We start from the raw sequence: 21,723 nt of genomic DNA on the forward strand, positions 1-21,723 counted from the left end.
CCAAAGTCACCCCGTGGGTTTCCATGGCCGAGTGGGGACTAGAACCCGGATCTCCTGACTCCCAGTCCAGCACTCTAGCCACTACACCACACTGGCTCTCTTGGTCCCAAGTTGTTTAGGGCTTTGTATGTTAGTTTTACATTGATACAGATTTAAAATGATGAAATGATGACGAAATAGAGAAAATGTGGTAGCAGTCAGTGGTAGCTTTTGTTGAATTTTTTTTTATGTATACGGGATGCTGTGATTTACATTTGTAAGCTAGTTAAAGGTCATGAGCTTGGTAGAGCAGATTGCAAGAAACTCCTAATGATTCCCTTCTGTGTCCCTCTCCTCCATGGAATTGCTCTGTTACCATTCCATTTAAAATTATCTACATTAAGGCCATTTCCCACGCTAAGCAGAGGTAAATCTGGATTTGTCAACAAGGTCAAAAGGGACTTTCCCTGAATTGCTGCTCCCTCCATACCTATTTGTCTCATAAACTATTTACATGTTTAGGTGCACATTAAAAACATCGCAGGTATTCATCTTTTTCAAAATGTAACGTGTGAAATGGTTCTAAAATTCCAGATTGTGATACCTACTAGGTAGTAATGGCAATTTAGTCTGTTTTAATATTCTATATAAAAACAATTAAAAGATAAATGTACCTACATGCAAGATATTAAAAATAAAACAGCAGCAAAACAACAACAACTGAAACCCAGGCCAGAAATCCACAGAAAACTTAATAAAACATAATAAGCAGTGGCATTTTAAAAATCCAGACCATTGTCGTTAATTACCAAGTGAATTGGAATAAAAAGATTGTTAAGGTCACAATCCTATACACGCTTACCTGGGAGTCAGTACCATTGAACTCAATGGAGCTTGCTTCTGAATAGATATGTATGGTATTGCACTGTAAGACTTGTTTAGAAATCTCTAAAGAGGAAGCCAACAGACCAACCCATGGGAGGGGTTTCTACAAGGACGGTGTCACCACTGAAAAAGCCCTGTCTTGTTTGTCTAGCAGTTTGATTGATCTTAATGACTAGCCTGTGCACAGGGCTTCTGCGGAAATGCCAGCGTAGTGTAGTGGGAGCCAGTGTGGTGTAATGGCTAGAGTGTTGGACTAGGAGTTGGGGGATCCGGGTTCTATTCCCCACTTAGCCATGGAAGCTCATTGGGTGACTTTGGGCCCGTCACAGTCTCTCAGCCCAACCTACCTCACAGGGTTGTTGTTGTGATGAGGATTATGTATACCACATTGAGCTCCTTGGATGACGATGATGATGATGATGACATTTGTATACCGCCCCATAGCTGAGGCTCTCTGGGCGGTTAACATAGGATAAAAACACTTAAAAACAATATACAAAAAATTTAAATCTTACAAACTTACAATTTAAAACCAGAAAAAAACAAACCCAGGCTTATTACATATTGCTAAATGCCTGGGAGAAGAGAAAAGTCTTGACCTGGCACAGAAAAGATAACAATGGATGAAAAAAAAGTGAATATAAATGTAATAAATAAATAAATTTAAATAAAAAATCTAAGGGTTTCAGCAGACTCAGCAGTCTGTTGGGAGTGCAGGTTGTCCTTCAGATAATAGTTAGATAGTTCAAACTATTATAGGCTTTAAAGGTAACCACTAGCACTTTGAATTGGGCCTGGTACTGAATGGATGTCCTGTCCTCTATCACTTTCTTCCCACAAGCAACCAAGCTGCTGTCTCCTATACCAGCTGAACCTTCTGAACTGTCTTTAAAAGGCACTTTGACCCTGTTCAGACGACACACTAAGCCATGGTGGTTAAGCACTTTGAGCTAAACATTATGGCTTAGCATGTCACATGAACCATTCCTAACCATGGTGTGGCTACATATCCATGGTTTAAACATGCCCACTCACCATTTGCGGCAAAAGGGTTAGTGGTTTAACCATGGCTTAGTGTGTTCTCTGAACAGGTCCATAGAGTGCGTTATTTTATTTATTTATTTATTTATTTATTGCATTTATTACAGCCCCTTAGCTGAAGCTTTCTGGGTGGTTTACAAAAGTTAAAAACAGTAAACATTAAATACAAATATACAAATTTGAAAAACATAAAAAGCATAAAAACAGCAGTATCCTTATAAAAACAGCTATTCTGAGGTCCGTTAAAAAACAATCCCAGTTCATGTTATTAAATGCCTGGGAGAAGAGAAAGGTCTTAACTTGGCGCCGAAAAGATAACAATGTCGGCGCCCTGCGAGCCTCGTCAGGGAGATCATTCCATAATTGGGGGGGCACCATTGAAAAGGCCCTCTCCCTTGTTGCCATCCTCCGAGCTGCCCTCGGAGTAGGCACTCGGAGGAGGACCTTAGATGTAGAGCGCAGTGAGCGGATAGGTTCATGTCGTAGTAGTCCAGTCTCGATCTAAGCCTGTGTGATGGACAGTGCAACGTTGAGTAATTGTTATGATACGTTTCATTACCTTTACAGATTTTCCCAGCTACGATGTTCATTCAGACAATGTTTCCTGTCAAGGTTCTTCCTCCTCCACCTTCCTTTGTGACTATTTATACAAGCTTTCCTTCAGTGCTACAAAGCTGTTTACTGAGAGAAAACTAAAAGAAGGTATTCTAGTCTGTTCCCTGCTCCCCACTCTGGCCCCTTTGCTTAACTGGCTTTATACAGTGTTGGTAAGCTCAATGACCTTTACTGTTATATTTCAGAGCTTTAAAGGTAATATACGGGCATGGGGTGGGGAGATGTTTCTGTGAAATCGTAAATGATATTTGAGGGGTGGAGGAAGAGGAAGGGGAAGGGGAATTTTCTCATAAATAAAATAAAATTCCTTGTTCATAAGTTCATTACGACAAAAAAAAAAGGAGGTAGAAGGATTCAGTAATAGTACCGGTGTCACTAAGTACTACAGTTCTTTTAAAATATTGTTTCCCCTAATAAATAATAATAATAATAATAATAATAATAATAATAATAATAATAATATGTTACTTTTAAGCTGTACAATACCGTTCTTCTGTGAAACAGCTACAAGTCAAGATGGGGTGGCCCTGTCCTATTAAAGCATTTATCTATCATCATCTGAAACTATTACAGTGAAACTTAGTAGTCAGTCGTTACTAAGTTACATCTTGTTGATTTCAGTGTCCTTCTCTAAATATGACTAAGTCTGGATCCAACCCTGGGTTTATAATTAAATTCCATTTACTCGTTTTGTGGAAATGGGGCTGTATTGGTACCTTTTCCTCTTCCCTCCCAATCCCCTTTCCTTTTGTGTCATTTTTTTTTATTGTAAGCGTGTGGGCAGGGGCCATCTTAAGAATTATTTTGTAAGCTGCCTTGAGAGCCTTTTCTGATTAAAGGGTGGGATAAAAGTGCTAAAATAAATAAATAAAAATAATCTCCTTTTATGGGGCATCTTTTTCTGTTCAAATAATGTTCTATAGTAAAATAGAAGTATTAGGATATGCTGTGGGATCCTGTCCCTTTATAACAACTTGGACTGAAAGTACTATGTGACTAATTTCACATTACTGTACCACATGGAAAACCTCCTTTTTTGAAATGGAGGGGAGCTTCAGAAGCGGCCATATGACACAGAAGCCTACTGTTTACTGGGAGAAAGTAACCAGTGTTACTGCACGTGACCTGATATGCCGCTTCTTCATGAAAGCAGTAACATTAGAATTCTCTCTTAATACTGCAAGATGATAAGGCACCATTCAAATTCCAGCGGTACTTTGTAAAGCTATAGGCATGCACATACTCTAAGAGAAGGGGTGGAGTTATGAAAATGACCCCCTCATTCATTTTGCGTGGTGGAAGATTGTGGCTTGGACAAAGGATACCAGAGGGGGGGGGGAAGGAAAGGGAGAGTTGATTTGTAGGACAAAGATAGGAGCTGAGGGGTTGTGGGGAAAAGAAAAGGGGGGGTCTAGAGCCCACTGCTCATCGTAACAGGGCAGGCACTGTAATAGTTTCAGATGATGATAGATAAATGCTTTAATAGGACAGGGCCACCCCATCTTGACTTGTAGCTGTTTCACAGAAGAACGGTATTGTACAGCTTAAAAGTACCCTAGTTTTTCTTATATTTGTTACAAGTCCGTTATGCATATACCTTCTGGGAAAGCCTGATCTTTTCATGTTTTCTCAAAGCTTTTATTTGTTTCGTTGAAAGCTATAGATTGTTTTCCTTAGCCTTGCAACACGGAGTGGGCTTTCTAGCATCCCTTCGACCAGTGTAAAATAGATTGACTCTGCCTTGGCCTCTATTTCCAGTGTTCGGGGAGTGGAGCGGGGAGAGCAGCAGCCTTTTAGCTATTGCAAGCTATGATTCAACTGTTCATTTTGCAATCAACTTCTGTCAGACTACATTTTTGCCCTCGCAGCTTTCAATTCTTCTCGGTGGGTTTGTTTGTTTTCCTAAGGCATACAGTATGTGTTTCCCTCTCTTTTGTCTGTATCTTTATGGTTTTGGTAAACCTGAAATGGCCAGTTACAATATTATGCATTCAAATGCTTCTTTAAAAACAAAACCTTAATGACCCAATGAGGTTGCTTAAAGCATAAAGAGAAGACGGTATGAGGGAATATGGTTTCCTCTAATTTTGTTCTAATAAGCAAGCTGTGTAAGGCATCAAATGAGCCATCAGTTGATTCAAATATTTAAATGGGCCTGAAGATGTGTGTGTGAGAGAGACAAGGGTAGGGGTGGGGCGTTAATTGCAAACCTGAAGATTTCTGATGCAAGTAAAAGGTAGTAGCCATAGTACACAATGATCCCACTTGGAATGGCTTAAAACAGTGGTAGAGGATCTACACTACTGCTTTATAATGGTACTGAAGTGCACTGATAACTGTTGGGGCCCATTGACACATCTACACCAAACAGGATATAACACTATGAAAGTGGTATGAAAGCAGTATATGGTCTGTGTCAACGGGCCCCAACAGTTGTCAGTGCACTTCAATACTGCTATAAAGCAGCGGTGTGGCTCCTGCCTTTTATATACCACTTTCATACCACCTTCATAGTGGAATATCCTGCTTGGTGTAGATGAGCCCTGGCTCTCTGAGTAAGAGCACTGTGGCTACTTCTATGCTTACAACAGAATAAGATGGTAAGATCCTAAGATGGTGGAGTGGACGGCACCACTTCTAAGTGTCGTGTAGAGTAACCTTTTTGAATGCTCTGCACATTGAAAACAAACTTCCTTGCAAGTAAAAAACAGCAACTAAAAAATCTTTAGAGCGGTTCCAGCCTGGCCTGCCTCCTGTTGTGCACGTTGCTACTTTTCATGCCGGAGAGTGTTTTATTAACTATAGGCTCTCATAGTAAAGAAGATGGGGGATTTAAGTTCCGCAAGGCTCTTCTTCGTTCTGCTGATCTTGTGTCTTTCATTTATATTTTGCTCATCGCTGTGCGGTGATTGTTCTTTTGGTCTATAAATTCATGCAACTTTCTCTCTCTCTCCCCCTCCCCCCCACCCCATGAATCTAAATGCAGAGTGTAATAAGAGGTGGTGTGCTCTGGAAAGTGGCTTTTTGAGCTCCTATGAAAATGAGAATGCAGCCTCCCCTAACGGAATGCTTGATGTCAGTGAAGTCATCTGCCTTGCCATTCATAAGCCCGACTCCTTCTTGCACACGGGGTAAGTTCTGGCTCATCCAAAATTTAAACCATCTCAGCTCACCTTTTTAGAAATGTGTTCCCTGCTCTGTAGTCAGTTTTGGGACTTTGAATGCCATTTTATTGACCTTTACTTTATGTGCACAGTCCAGAGAGCTTTTGCGATGGGGCGCTAAGAATGTTATGAAAAAATGAAATAAAATAAATTTGCTTCCTCACACTGAAGTGCCACTGTTGTGGGCATGGAAAAATAAAACCACTTGATATTCTCTGTAATTTTTAAATGTGTGTAGGTTAGAAAAACAAACTAACTATTTGTTACCACTGCTTTAATTTTCTGGGCTTTTTCTCTTCCCTTCCATCTTCTGCAGCCAGCTAAAGTGCTGATGGCTACCTTTCTCCCTTGTGCCTCTCGCTGCCTCTCCTGGCCCTTTAAAGCCAGGATTGGAGGCTGAGATAGCCTAATGCTACTCTTTCCAGATGGGGAAATAGAATGGGAAACTATGGTACCCGGTCTGTGCATCGTCAAAAGCTGTAATCTCTGTGAAACATCTCTTCTGAAACATACAAGCTAATGCTGTGGGTAGTATGATGGGACCCTGGCAGGGATTGCTTAGCTTCTCCTGTATGGACTAATTATCAGCTGCAAATATGCCCCTATCTTATTCCCACCACCCACCCACCACAGGCTTAATTTTGCTTTTTGAGCCCAGCTGGAGAAGAAAATGGCATAGGCGGTATTTACAGGGGAGGATGAACAGGCAGAGTAATAATATGTCACCTTCTCCCACCTATCAGATGTCCCTTTTCAGTGCCCTCTGCCTTTGCATTTATTTTATGAGGCAAACACGGAGTTACCGACTTCATGCTTCTCTGGTAATGTCTAGTTCTGCCATCAGTCTCTGTATCTTTAAGGACCAAGCTACATGTAACTTTGAATATGTAGAATGCAGACAAAATAGTGCACAAGGCACACAACTACTGTAGCATAAATGTTCAAGTCAAAGACGGGGTGAACAGTTAGAACGAACCGAAGGTTTTATAATAAGGACAAAAATGCAACATTATTGAATTTCAGCATTATTTGTTCTTATTATAAAACCTTCAGCTCGTTATAACTGTTCACCCCGTCTTTGACTTAAACATTTATACTATAGTAGTAGTGTGCCTCGTGCACTGTTTTATCTGCATTCTGTTTATATCAACTACTGACTTCTCTATTTATACACTTTGAATATGTAGCCACTACATCTTTCTTTACTTCTTATTGTAAAGAAAGTGCAGGGCCCCGATCCTGGGGGTAGGGAGGCTTTAACCCGGGGGCTCCTCTATGGTCCTGATCTGCAATACCCCCCCTCCCCACCATGCCAGTAATTTTCCTTGCCGAAACATAATCTGTTGTTCTACTGGATCACTTTTTTGGCAAAGAAAATGAGAGGTGCAGGGCAGGGACTCCAATCCTGTTTGGGCCAACCTGGGGGTGGGCGGGCAAAGTGTTTAAAACCACTTAGTCTTCCTTTCCCCACCCCATCCCCGTGCGAGGGTCTCAGTCTGAACTGGAGGCCCCACAGTTGTTTTGCAGTGAGAAAGGCATAGCTGTGAACTCCATCTTCAAAGTAATGTGTAGCTACTTTGAGTCTAAGACTAGAGGAGAGAGCAAGAGGCCACGCATAGCCATGTGCTTCCTCTCTGGAAATAGCAGCCCTTTATTTTGCGTGCCAGTCCTGGCTTTAAGGGACCAAGACCAGGATCTAGGCCAGTGGTTCTCAACCTTTTGTATCTTATCTCCACAAAGAACTTGAGTCCCACCACAGTAAGAACAAAAAGGCCACTTTTCCCCAAGAAGGACATTTATATATTTAGAGCCGTTCTCTTATTATGTTAATCATTTATGGTAAGTTTGAAGGACATTAAAAATTGCAGTAGTATTGTTGGGAGTAAATTTTATTGCTATGGCTTCAAAATGCAACCAAAGAAAAATAATAACTACATGAATAGTTTAAAAGGTTACTACTTGCTTACCAAAAGATCACAGATGGATAATCTGTGGCAGGGAGGGTTGACAGGAGATGACACGTCATACTTGCAACTGAATATGGGGATCGAGAGAGAGGGAAATCTTAGGGATTGTTATGAAAACCCCACATTCCACCTAGATGACTTCTGTGCCCCACTGGTGGTATGCAAGCCCTAAACGGTTTTGGGCCAGGTTATTTGAAGGAACGCCTCCTCCCATATGTACCTGCCCGGTCCTTAAGATCATCTACAGGGGCCCTTTTCCGTGAGCCCCTGCCAAAGGAAGTGAGGCAGGTGGCTACTAGGAGGAGGGCTTTCTCCGCTGTGGCACCCCGGCTGTGGAACGAGCTCCCCAGAGAGGTCCGCCTGGCGCCTACACTGTACTCCTTTCGTCGTCAGCTGAAGACCTTTTTATTCTCTCAGTATTTTAACACTTAATTTTAACTTAAATTTAAATTTTACTGTTCTAACTCTGTATTTTAATCTTTTATCAATTTTGCTGCGTGGTTTTATCCTGGTTGTGCTTTTTTTTGTGTATTTTGTATTTGGGTTTTTTACCTGTTGGTTGTTTTATTATGGTTTTAATTTTTGTGAAAGGCCCAGAAAGCTTCGGCTATTGGGCGGTATAAAAATGTAATAAATAAAATAAATATATAAAATAAATACCAATGATCTAGGCGAATGGGGCAGTAGCTTGCAGAGTAGATGGCATTGCCAGCGATGGAAAAGTTGAAGAAAAAAGAGATGTAAACTCTGGGGTTGAATAAGATTTGCAATATTTAATGGTAATTTCCTCAATAAAAAATAGAAAATGCGTGGATTTAAAAAAGATAAATTGACGCAGCATATTAAAAATGCTGGAGTCATAGTAGAGGCGTCCTGGTCTCAGGGCAGAGGAATTCCCTGAGAGAGAGAGGTTGACAAAAAAACTGATTGTTGAAAAGCATTTGCTTTTATGAGTGTTGTTCTTGGTTTGTATTGTTTATTGAAGAGAAAAGGATGTTTATTTCTAAAGAAACATTTTCTGATAGCTTGTCCGATTTGTTTGCAGCTCTTGATGAAGGACCTAAGGGCCCGAAACGTCGAGCTTGTGTATGCGTCAATTTATTTTTTTTAAATTCACGCATTTTCTATTTTTTATTGAGGAAATTACCATTAAATATTGCAAATCTTATTCAGCGCCAGAGTATACATCTCTTTTTTCTTCAACTGCCATTCGTGTTTTTGTCCCCTTGTCCACTCAGGGATGGAAAAGGCCTTTTCAGTCACTCAGCTCATTGCTCAGGACGTGCAGCCTGTTTCCCTGAGCCAACGGGATGCACAAGATATTTTACCTGGGGATTTGAAAGGGCAGTAAAAACAGAGACTGCGCTGCCCACTCAGTGGGGCGAAGATCCGGGTTCAGACGGTGGATTTTGGTGCAAGTTAAGGAGGCGACTAATTTTGTATCGCTCTCCTAAAATTTGTCCTCCCCTTCAGTCAATAGGAAATGGATACTGCCTCCAAGATGGTTCTGCGTTCATGCTGTGCATACATATCATTCAGGGTACATGCTTGAGTAAATGTCAGTGCTGGGTATGCACATCTTGGAGATACCACTCCCTGACCATCCCATGATTGCAAACTGGTTTTAAGTGTCAGATAGGAAACTGCGTATGTGCCCTTAAATTTTTAAGTCAGTAAAATGCCTCCACCAGCTGCTGTGTGTGTGGGTGTATGTGTATGTGAATGTGTTATGTGTTTGCACTGGTGAGCATTTATACATGTGACAACTTATCTAAAATGCACTTGCACTCCTCTTCGAGCTGCTCACATTGACCCTAGGATTATACCCGTAGGATGGATGGATGTACCATGTGTTGTGCCATCTTGCAAGAGATGGCTCCCGTACTAGTAGTACTTCTCTCCTTCAGGGGAATGGAGTTGGGCTGGAGAGCTGGGTCCATGCCAGTGGAGGCTGGTGGTTCCGATGCCATGGAGCGGTGAATCTGTTCTGGGTTTCATCTGGAACAAGTCAGAACTCTAAAGTTCTGACTTGTGGGTTCAGCACCTTTGATAGCTCCTTCAGAATCCTGACTCAAACCCAGAGTGGATTTACTGCCCCCACTGGGATTGGCTCCATCAGCCTTCACTGGTCCATGCTGTGGGCTGAAGAAGGCACCATATTTTCTATTCATGGTAAAACGATACACAGATGATTTTAAAATTTATCTGTGTCCTTTATAATTCAGGAGACTTGGATTTTTCTTCAAAGGGAAATAAGCATTTCAATCACCAATTGGTCTTCCTTCCTTCCTTTCCTTCCCACCTCAAACCATTAACCCACACCTAGGTTAGCCCCATCACGTTTTTTTTTAATTTGCATGTTCACATATGGTTGATTCCTCCCTCCATTCCTGCTGATTAGACTGTCAAGTGCATATTTAATTTCATATTGCTTGAAAGCAAATAAAGTATGTATTTTATTTGGCATAACTCTTAATAACTTGTTTTTTTTCCTCCTGAGACTAGACAAAACAGGATTGAAATGCAGGGAATTCTGGGGGAGAATTGTACTGTTTGTTGCTTTTTCTATAAAGCTTATACTAAATAAAATTGACTCCTCTTGTCCTTGGTGATTTTAGAGTTATATTTACCTTTGAAATCTACTTACTGTCAGAACGTGTGTTTCTCTTCGGTGCGGAAACTGCTCGTACTCAAAGAAAATGGACTCGGGCAATTGCCAAGGTAATGTTGATAATTACCTGATCAAGTTAAGCCAAGAGCCTTTGTATTAAATATAAACTGGCATTCTTATCTTAGGATCTTGGGAGAAAGCAGGGTTGTAATGCAAGTGAATTTGGATCTTAAGAATGGGGAAATGTCTCTTTGCTTCTTAATGGAAAATATCTATTGTTACAATTGCTGCTAAAGCAACCATGCAGTGAGATATAAATCAAAATTCAAGTGGTTTTTTTTATTAAAAAAAGAATTTTATATTCTTGTACATGAGAATACCATTCTGTATTCAGAGGCACTGGTAGAATGCATTAGAAGCAATTGCCACCGTATATATATATTTTTTCTGTTGCTTGAGTCAAAATCTTAGCCTTCTGTTTAAAGCAATCCTAGAGGAGTATGTGTAATGGGCCTTTGGCTGCCCACAATCCTTTAAGAACATAAAAAGTGCCATGCTGGATCAGACCAAGGCTCCATCTAGTCCAGCACTCTGTTTACACAGTGGCCAACCAGCCGTTGGCCAGGGATGAACAAGCAGGACATGGTGCAACAGCACCCTCCCACCCATGTTCCACAGCAACTGGTGCACACAGGCTTATTGCCTCAAATACTGGAGATAGCAAACAACCATCAGGGCTAGTAGCCATTGATAGCCTTTGCCTCCAGGAGTTTATCCAACCCCCTTTTGAAGCCATCCAGATTGGTGGCCATCACTACATTTTGTGGTAGTGAGTTCCATAATTTAACTATGTGCTGTTTGAAGAAGTCCTTCCTTTTATTTGTCCTGGATCTCCCACCAATCAGCTTCATGGGATGACCCCGGGTTCTAGTATTTTGAGAGAGGGAGAAAAATGTCTCTTTGACCACATTCTCCACACCATGCATAATTTTGTACACCTCTATCATGTCTCCCCTTAGTCTCCTTTTTTCCCATGCTAAACAATCCCAGTTGATGTAACCTTCCCTCGTAGGGGAGATGTTCCAGCCCCAACTTGAGCCCTTGTATTTCAGAAACTCTCTAATTTTCTCTGCTTTAGGCTCAGAAGGGCAAACTTTGAGTATTTGTGGATTATCTGGATCTGTTTTTTGTTTGTTTTTTTGGATCTGTTTTGATTTGATTTCTACACTTGTTTTGAGACAGAAATGGCCTTGGTAAATCTGGTGGACAACCTGCACCAGAGCTAGACAGGAAATGCACATAACTGTTGGTTCTGCTGGACTTCTTGGTAGATTTCAGTACCTTTAGTTATGGTATCCTTCTGGACCACCAGACTGGGAAGGAACTAGGGGGCACCATTTTGTGATGGTTTCAATCCTTCCTAGAGATCAGGTTCCAGGAGGTGGTGCGGGGGGACTACTGTTCAGCTCTGGATAGTATTTTATGGTATCCCACAAGATTTCATCTTGCAGCCCATGCTATTTAACTTCTACATTAACATGCTGGGTAAGGTCATCCAGAGATTTGGGCTGTGGTATCATCAATATGATTCTGCAAAAAAAAATTCTGCTACTTGTTTTCCTACGTTCTTTTAATTCTATTAGGCCCCTAACAAATCTACTATTCTATTTTTCTATTATTTTGTTGATTCCAAGCAACTTGGGCAATTGCTATGTGTAATGGAAAGACAATATATAAATATTTTAAACAAATAAGTCAATATTTGGGCAGCAAAACCAATCTGAAATTTTGCCTAGCAACCCTCAGTAGTTCTTACAGCATTTAATATTGATTTTTAGTATTGATTTTTAAGTATACTTATTTTCCTTATTTTTGTCTGGTATAGCACTTTGTCCCCATAGTGGCCAAATGTCTTCTGGAGAGGGACTATGATGTGATTGGCCAGCTGTACTACAAAGACTGTCATAATCTTGATAACTGGAAGAAAGGCTGGTTTGCTATAGAGAAGTCAAGCCTGTATTTTTGCTTAGGATCGGAAAACTCTCAAGAGGATTCGATGCATCTCAGGAGGCTCCAGGAACTAAGTAAGACTTCAGCATGAGCACGTGTTAGAGCTATTTCATAGATCTTTGAAAACTTCATGTGCTTTAAAGAATAAGATAATGGCCCTGTTCAGAAGACGTGCTAAGCCACGATAGTTAAAAACGTTGAGCTACACACTATGGTTTAGCCTGTCCTGTGAACCATGACTCAGTATGTCCTGTGAACTGTTCCTAACCATCGTTGCTACATAACCACAATTTAAACATGGTCGCTAACCATTTGCTACAAAAAGGTTAGTGGCCTAACCATTGGTTAGCGTGTTGTCTGAACAGTCCTACAAAGGAGTGGTGTGTGCTTGTTTGTGTGTCTGGTTTTGGCTGCATAAATGCTTTCTTGAAATCTGTGGTTTCTACACACACCACGCCAGGACTGTATAAATAAAGCCGCCATGTGGGCAAGTAGTGCCAGCCCTATCATTAGGTGCAGTGAGATGGCCACCTCAGGCAGCTGACTTTAAGAGGCATCTTACTATGACTTGCTATAAACAAATGATTACAATACTTGCGTAGTGTGAGAACATGGCACTTACAAGGCTATTGTTTATATAGAAGAAATTTGTGGATGTTTTGGGAATATGCTCTGCATTTTTTTCTCATAACTGTACTGCAAAAAAAAAAAAAAAAAGGCTGATGAGACAGATGCACAAGGTTTGGCACCCAGAAAAAGAACAGCAAGGTGTATACTAGTTGATACACATGCCTGGCACTGAAGGTTGATGGAGTCAGACAGTTGCCAGGATCCTAACCTACTTCCCCAAAAACCCACCTCTCAGAAAGCTGCAGAGTCATTTTATGGGATAATCCTTTGGCATGAGCACCTGCCTCACCCGGACTAGCTCTGGCAACCAGAATGGAAGTGTAACACACACACACACACACACACACACACCAGCTAATTGCTGAGGGCCATTAAAAACTTGAGGAGGCACATAATAGCGTCCCAATGGTTGACTTTCTTATGGTAGTTGGGAAGTTGAACCTGAAAGATGCAGGCAGTAATTCCGCATCTGAAGATAACACGTAGGGCGTAGGCCCAACTTAGCACCCCCCTCCCCCAGATGTGTTGGACTGCAAATCCCATAATTCTCAGCCAACAGATCTGGAGGGCCCAGGTTGGAGAAAGTTGGCAAAGGTTCCAAATTGTGGAACTTTTTATGCATTACCGTATTTCTTCGATTCTAAGACGCCATCGATTCTAAGGCGCACCCCATTTTAGAGATGTTTATATGGGGAAGAAATATTCTGCCATGCATGGGGAGCGGATTGCAGGCAGGTAAGGGAAGAGATGTGGGTGGGAGCCAACCGGGGAGCACGTGCAAGGGCCCGGAGGCTTTACCAGCTGCCACCACTTCTTGCAGGGAGCGGGAGGGGGTCCTTCGCAAGGCGCAGCTGTGAGTCCCGGAGTGCGTCCTACCCGCTCCCCGGCCCAGCAACTCACCTCCTGGGTGTCGCCTCCATCTTCCTGGCCGGCGCTGCTGCTCCTCCTCTGCTGCACAGAACCAGCAGCCACAAGAAGCCGGCGGCGCCCGCCCGCCTCACACAACCCTCCGCGAGCCCTGCAGCGCCCGCCTGTCCGCCCCGGCCCCATGCACAAGGCGAGGCGCGCTCCAGGCCTGACCTGAATGGAGCCGCATAGCCATGCCCACTAGGCCCAACCGGGCCGGCTGTGCTCGTGGTTCGGCGGGCGGGGCCCGCTTAGTGCTCGGAGCTCTGTTGGTGTGTGTGTGAGCCCGGTTAGCTCTGGGGAGCACAAATAGGCCCAGGGCAGCCGCGGATCGTTGCTTAGGCCCCTAATCAGGCCAAGCACATTCCCCAGCCTACATGGTGAGTGCAGAGCTGCTTTGGTGCTCAACAAGCCCTTGAGCCACCTGGGCATCGAGAGCAGGGTGGAGGGATAACAGTGCACTTTGCAGGCGATTCTAAGACACCATCGATTCTAAGGCGCAGCGCGTTTTTAGAGATGTTTACATTGGGGAAAAAGTGTGTCTTAGAATCGAAGAAATACGGTACTGTCTTTCAAACAGGCTGTGTAAAATAAGCTTCTTTCATGGCTCAGTTTCTTCTTGTTCAGTGAAGTGATGAACTGGAGTGGAAATGTGCCTGTTATTTAATGGTCAGTTGTGCTGGGGGTGGGGGGAAATACCCACTTCTGCCACTTTTCCCTCAAACTCTTCTCTATTCTCTTTTAGAAATAATACAAAGAGGCCAAATGTCTACTCTGTATTCCTGAGCAAACGTACTACTTTATAACAAGCAGGGGAGTGTAGCTTATTTAAGGTGGATTTATTCATGACTCAAGAGCCAAATTATTTCTAGTCACTTCACCTGAACTTCCTTAATAGGAAACCTACCCATTGCCTTACTTCTCTTTGTTATTGCATTTAGAGAAGGCTACCTGTTTCATCTTTACTGGTTACTGACTTCTGTTTAATCCATTGCCAGAGATGAATGATATTAAAGCAGGTTTGCAAGTTCATCAGCTGGTGCTGTGTTGCCGTATAACATTCAATAGATTATTGCACTTTGTAAAAGTTGTGTGGCTTCACTTTGGCTATTATAAATGTGTGTTTTCCCCCGCCCCATTTTTCAGCAGTCAGCAGCGTAATTCAAAATGGAGAAAAAATAGATGTTCTGCTTCTGGTTGAAAAAGGAAGGTAAGGTATTATTATGGGTGATCCTAGCGATGGTGACTATTCTGTTTTTTATTACACAGAAAATTGGTAAATGTGGTTCTGACCATTGGAGAGATGAGGTGTGCCTGTATTTTCAAAGTATTTTCAGAGGTTCCACCCACCCACCTCACATTAGGGTCTTTGAAGCATATTCACACATTAGGCTATTTTAAATATATTCACACATGCACACACGTCCAAAAACGTCTTCCAGATGATGATGATGATGATGACGATGACGATGATGATGATGATTTCTTACCCGCCTCTCCCTCTGGATTGAGGTGGGGAACAACATTGAATACAAAAATATAAAATACATAAAATTGATTAAAAACATACAAAGCTAATACATTATTAAAATCTTGAAATCTTTTCAGACATCTTAAAATTCGACTGGGCAGGCCTGCTGGAAGAGTTCTAACTTTATAGCTTTTTTAAATTCAGAAAGACCATTAAGCAGGCCATTCCACAGCCTGGGAGTGGCAGAAGAGAAGGTCCTCTGGGTAATAGCTGTCAGCCTAGTTTTCGCTGACTGAAGTAAATTCTCCCCAGAGGACCTGAATGTGCAGGGTGGATTGTACGGGAGAAGGCGATCTCGCAGGTAACCCTGGACCCAAACCATGTAGGGCTGTAAAGGTAATAACCAACACATTATACTTCACCCAGAAACTAATTAGCAGCCAGTGAAGTGATATTGGTGTGATATGGTCACTCTTGGGTGCACCGGTGACCAACCTGGCTGCCATATTTTGAACTAGTTGAAGTTTCTGGACTAGGCACAAAGGTAGCCCCATGTACAGCACATTGCAGAAGTTGAGCCTCAGTGCATGCACTACTATTCGCTGGCAGTTGAAGTACAGTATCTCTCCAACCTCTTTTGTGTTCAAAAATTAGGGTGAGAGGGACACGTTATCTCCCAAATTGGGTACATGATATTGTCATAAGTGAGCCTGATCTGCTCAAAATGTTAACGATAATTGCTTGGATTTGGGGGAGAAACTGGGTCCCAGCCCTGACCTTATCATTCCAGTCCCACTCCCTAATGTCCATGCATTGAGTGGGGCGCATGTGAAAAGGAGCACATCCAATTGCTCAGGGATTCTGATTTGGGGAAATGTTTTTGTGTGTGCAACTGTATGAGTGTTGCTGCGCCTTTCACATGTCCTGCACAAACATTGGAGGGCAAGGCAATTGTTATTTACACAATGCACAGGTGAATAGGTCTACAAAACTCTTTTGTGCCATTCAAAAATTATACATGCATTTTGCATGGATGCCTAGATGCATTTTGGGGTGTAGGAATGCCCTGTCCCAAAGCCCCATGAAGAGAGACTGACACAACTGGGCATGTTTAGCCTGGAGAAGAGAAGATTGAGGGGAGACATGATAGCACTCTTCAAATACTTAAAAGGTTGTCATACAGAGGAGGGCCAGGATCTCTTCTCAATTCTCCCAGAGTGCAGGACACAGAATAACAGGCTCAAGTTACAGGAAGTCAGATTCCGGCTGGACATGAGGAAACACTTCCTAACTGTTAGAGCAGTACGACAATGGAACCAGTTACCTAGGGAGGTTGTGGGTTCTCCCACGCTACAGGCATTCAAGAGGCAGCTGGACAACCATCTGTCAAGTATGCTGTAGGGTGGATTCCTGCATTGAGCAAGGGGTTGGACTTGATGGCCTTTTAGACCCCTTCCATCTCTACTATTCTATGATTCTATGAAGATTTTTGCAAGCTAAGTTTTCCCAGTGAATGGGTGGCAGGGAGACAGCAGAGGGCGTGGGAGGGAGTTTCTGCTTACCTTGGTAGTTGTTCAGGCTGTTTGCAAGAGCCAGCTGTACAAATGTGATAGAGCACAAAGAAAGGAAATGCTTAGCGCATGCTATGTAAATATTGACTGAAAAATAAAAATGAAGAAAATAAATGTTCCAGAACATGAGTGTCTCTTTTGTTTAATATATCAAGCTGCCATATACTAAGTCAGGCTGTTGATCTAACTTTCGTGATCTGTTCCTACTCAATCAATGGTGGTGCAGTTTGAAGACTCCGAATCCTGCGATGCAGTGCGATGCTGGGCAAAATACGTACCCTCCCCAAAGCAAGGCTGTTTCCCAGCATTTCTTGAGATCCTTTTAATCCAGAGACTACAGTTGAGGTCTTTTGCCTGCCAAACTGTTGTTATACCATGGAACTTTGGACTTTCCCTTTAACGCAGGGATGGGCAAACCTTTTTATGTCAAGAGCCACATTCCCTCAGGGGATAACTTCTTAGGTGCCACCTCTCGAGAGCGGGTGGGCCTGAAGCCCAAAGTGGATACGGCCAGATCTGGCAATGGACCAGCCATTTCTGTCTCTCCCTCTCTCTAGTTCCATTCCCACCTTCCCTTCTCTCCCAACCATTAATCCCTCCCACAGCAATTCCATTTAGTTAAAAGGTCCCATTTGTCATGGGGTGGTGGTGGTAGTTTTCACCGGACATGGCAGTGCATGGGGTGGGGGGTGGGGGCAAGGCTTGACTGTTCCAGATGCCTGCCTCCTCTGCATAGCAGTTGGGCTTAGAAATAAAGCTCCTATTGGCATCGATGAGGCCTATATTCTTAGTGTAATTGTTGCATGGGGACAGGTACATGGTTGAGGAGAGGTCGCTGGCCAAATCCAAAGGTTCTACAGCTGGCAGCTCCCCACCCCTGCTTTATAGTTTTACTCAGCAGTTCTTGCGTGCAAACACATGAAGCTGCTTCATACATAGCTTGAATTTTCTACTCTGGTGGTGCTGTAGGGTGAAGCTATTGCCAGAGCAATGGTGATGTTAATAGCTCCTTTTGGTGTGAGCAAAAGAGAAAATCTAAAACGCTTCCCCAAGGGAGCTGAATGCGTGAGGACTAATGCCGTGGTGTAGTGCAGGTAGCACTCACAGGGTCGAAGTACCAAGTCTTTTTGATCAGCAGAGACAGTGCTAATGCTTCCTTCAGCCTCCTTGCTTGTAGGATGAGATATCAATGTAAATCAATAATAAATAAGTAAAATCTATCCCGCAGTGCTTTAGATCCCTTACAGTCTTATAAGTCTCTAACTGGAAAAAGGGGAGCTGCCGTTGTGTTCCCTTCACATAGGTTTCAGTTTTCGGGCAAGGAATCGACTTTCTTCTGTTCTTCTGTTTCCTTTGAATGGTGGCTTTCTCAGAAGCCGCATTTCAAGGTTTCCGTTCAGCTCTTTGTTAACCCATATGATAAAATCCCCCTTTTTTTTCAACTTCTCAGACAAACAAAATCCACACTGCACCCAGCTGGCAAACATAATATTGGAAGCCACGAAAGGGCTCATCTCAACACTTCAGTAACGTTTCGAATTGACTAACTGGGGATGTTTGTACAAAAAATCACAGTGTTATCTGCCTTCGACGGCTGCCTCGGCAGTCTGAATACATTGCTTCTGCAAACCTTTCCTTTGCCCTGTGTCCGGTGCATGACCAGCCAGCTTAATGGTTTCTCTTACAGTGCAATAGGTGCTCTTCATGGACCTGTCTTTTGAAAGAGTGGCTATGGAATTCATTGGTCAGGTTTCCTGTGCTTTTCACCAGAATGATGTACATTTAGGAAAACACAGGTCGAGAAGTCTGGGAAAATGCAGATCTAGATATCTGAGAACATGCCTTCTGCTCGAAAAGCCCTGCTGTTCACAAAGGTCATCAAATTTTATTTCTTTGCTCTCCTGGTGGTTCTGTTCACTGCTTGAGGAATCCTTTTAGATATAGCGTGGTTTATAAACTAACAAACTCAGCTTTTTTTTTTAAAAAAAGAAAATGATTCTTAGCTGGTTAATATACAGAAATGAGTTCCAAGTGGACTAATTTGACTGTGAAAATTAATCTGCGTGGAGACATCATAAAAAGGATGGGTTTGGAGCAGAGGTTATAGAGGGTATTCTGCTGCCCAACCTCTGACACCTGCCACTATTCTTCCCCAAAGCAGCTTGGGGGAATTGTCCAGTTGGTCATAGTTTTGCCAGGATCACCATGGAAAATAAGCTAAACAAAAGAACTTTATCAAAATTGCAAGTAGTCATATTAAAACCCCCACTAAGAACACGGGTATAAATCTATTGTCAATGCCATTTCCTGACCCCAAGCAGTGAATGTCCACAGAAAACGTCCACTAGCTGTGACCTCACTGCATCATGGTGTTCTGGCTTCTAATGGAAGTAATGCTTAGTAATTATTGAGCATACCAATTTTGCCCAATGCCACACTGCATCATGGGATTTGGAGTCTTAAAAATGCCTGGTTTGTTTTTGTGCCTGTGTATTTGACCATGGCAAAAAAATGGTGATAATTAGGAATTCAGTAAAATGTCAGGAGGTATCATGGCTCAAAAGGATTAAAATATCCTCCAAATACAGATGATATGAGAATTCAAATTTTAGTGAAGGGCAGTAATGGATTCCATCTCCAGGTGGAATGTGCAGCAAAAGATGCTACAGGACTCTTTGCTGTTTTAGCCAAAGGATAATTTTTCAAAGCTTAAATTTGAATGTACAATATTAACATTTTACCCAAATTGAATTTGTTGTAAACTTCAGTCATAAGACTAATTAAAACTTTTGTAACTAAGACAACCCTATGCCTAATGGAAAAAAAGAGCTTCCTACATTTTTTTGCATGCTTGTCTTGGAAGGCATCTGATAGAGACATTTATTTATTTATTCATTACATTTTTATACCGCCCAGTAGCCGAAGCTCTCTGGGAGGTTCCCAAACAAGACTTCAAATAAACAAAACTGGAGTTGGCATTTTAGTATGTTTAAGGGGAAAATATCTCCTCTTAGCTTTGGCTGTTGTGGGAAATAAAATCCATCCTGTCTACGCAAGTTGCATTAACTCCATTACAATTATTATCACGTGTCCTGTGCCCAACTAAAGGTTGCACCAGCTGGGCAGAGACTGTTGACTTGAGACTGTTTGTTTGTCTTGATTGTGTGTGGAGAGACACCTTGTGGTAGCGTAGGGTTTGTAGAACACGCTTGAAATAGAAGACAACTACAAGCTTTAAACAGGACCTTCACTTAACAGTTTCAGGCATCTTCTTGTTTCAACTAAAGCAGACAAAGTAAAAGAAGGCAAAAGTGAAACCCAAAACCTCAGGGGAGAGAAAGAAAAAACACAAACATCCCAGCTTCCTGTTCCCATGTACATTAAACATTTCATGGCTTCTCAGTCAGTCATTGTTCTCTCAATATAGTGGGTTTTATCTAATGGATGTTGCTCATTCCAACACACTTAATAACCATAGAAATAGAGAGATGAATAAGATTTCCTGCAGCGTAAAACTACTGCTGTGCAATTATGTATAGGCTGGCTTCATAGCATAGGTCACCTACCTTTTTATTTCTGCCTCTATTTATTTATAACCCAATATTCTCCCAAGGAATTCTGTGGTGACGTCCATGACTCTTCTCTCCCTTTAATCCTCGCAACAATTTTGGGTGGTAGGGTAGGCTAAGATATATAACGCCTGGCCCATGATCACCCAGTGACCTTTTTGGCTGAGCAGTGTTTTGAAAATGGGTCTCCCCAGCACTCGCCTAGCCTTCTAATCACCACACCATGCTGGCTTGCTGTAATCTATTCCTAACTAATGCTAATTGGAAGAGAAACGTGTATTACACAGTAATGGGCTATCCTGCACCAAAAAGACTGTCTACTTCTTTGTCTTTCATTCTCATAGAAAGAGCAAAGCTATCCTAGAGCAGGGATGGCATAATTTAGTCTTGCAAGATTTATTTATTTATTTATTTAACTAGAAGGACACATGTTTATAATTCCAGAGTTCTAAGTCCAGGAATTTATTCCGAGTACCAGAGCAGAAGTGGTTATCCTTCCACCCCCAGCTTTCTTGATTTAAGTAGTAAAATTTTGGGGGAGGAGAGTGTCACTTTGTTTCTTTATTTAAGAAATTCCTTATCCACTTTTCATCATTATAAAATAATCCCAAAGCAAGGTACAGTGCTGCCATTGTTAAATTCTTGGAGTCGGAAATCCTTGCCAATCTACTTTAGAACAACCAGAGATCTACCTTCTGCTCACTGCTCCAGAAATCGTATATTTTTGGGTGGAAAAGGTTTCTTCATGAAAAGGGACGAGCCTTCTGTTTCAAACTTTAAGATTTTACCTCCACCACCACCCCAGATTGAACCCTAAAAGAGAATATTTAGGCATGGCTTCAATTCACGAAGGGTGCTTCCACACTGCTCTAAAAATGCAGGGTTTGTTTTCACCCATAGGTTATTGCAAGTTCTTGAATTGGTTTGCTTTTATACATTTGTGTGAGACCAGTCTTGTTATTTTCACTGAAATAGGAACGGCTTCCTTTGCTTGCAGTTCTTTTTCCAAAATATTTTCCCCAAACTTTTTTTTTTTTTTTTTTGCAGAGCCTTATATATCCACGGCCACACAAAGTTGGATTTCACAGTCTGGCATAGCGCAATTGAAAAAGCAGCAGGTACAGATGGCAACGTGCTAGGAGATCAGCAGCTCAGCAAAAACGACGTCCCGATTATAGTGAACAGCTGTATTGCATTTGTTACGCAGTATGGTAAGTGGAGTGGAGCATTTGTTCAAGTTCCTGGAAATCAGAGATGCATCCGGGTAGTGTACTGGAGAAGCATCTATATCAGATTACATTACT

At 42.1% G+C, this 21,723-nt stretch overlaps 1 protein-coding gene across 1 annotated transcript in view; it reads left to right on the forward strand.

The window, feature by feature from the left end:
* Positions 1–21,723, forward strand: part of ARAP2 (ArfGAP with RhoGAP domain, ankyrin repeat and PH domain 2) — a 131,401-nt gene that overhangs the window by 68,363 nt on the left and 41,315 nt on the right. Inside the window, exons 15-20 of the mRNA XM_063135445.1 lie at positions 2,473–2,607; positions 5,507–5,651; positions 10,270–10,372; positions 12,148–12,346; positions 14,955–15,018; positions 21,467–21,630. Of these exons, the coding sequence (XP_062991515.1) occupies positions 2,473–2,607; positions 5,507–5,651; positions 10,270–10,372; positions 12,148–12,346; positions 14,955–15,018; positions 21,467–21,630 (810 nt within the window). The remainder of the gene's footprint in view (positions 1–2,472; positions 2,608–5,506; positions 5,652–10,269; positions 10,373–12,147; positions 12,347–14,954; positions 15,019–21,466; positions 21,631–21,723) is intronic.

Source organism: Elgaria multicarinata, chromosome 10 (genome assembly GCF_023053635.1).
Source record: "Elgaria multicarinata webbii isolate HBS135686 ecotype San Diego chromosome 10, rElgMul1.1.pri, whole genome shotgun sequence".
NCBI lineage: Eukaryota > Metazoa > Chordata > Lepidosauria > Squamata > Anguidae > Elgaria > Elgaria multicarinata.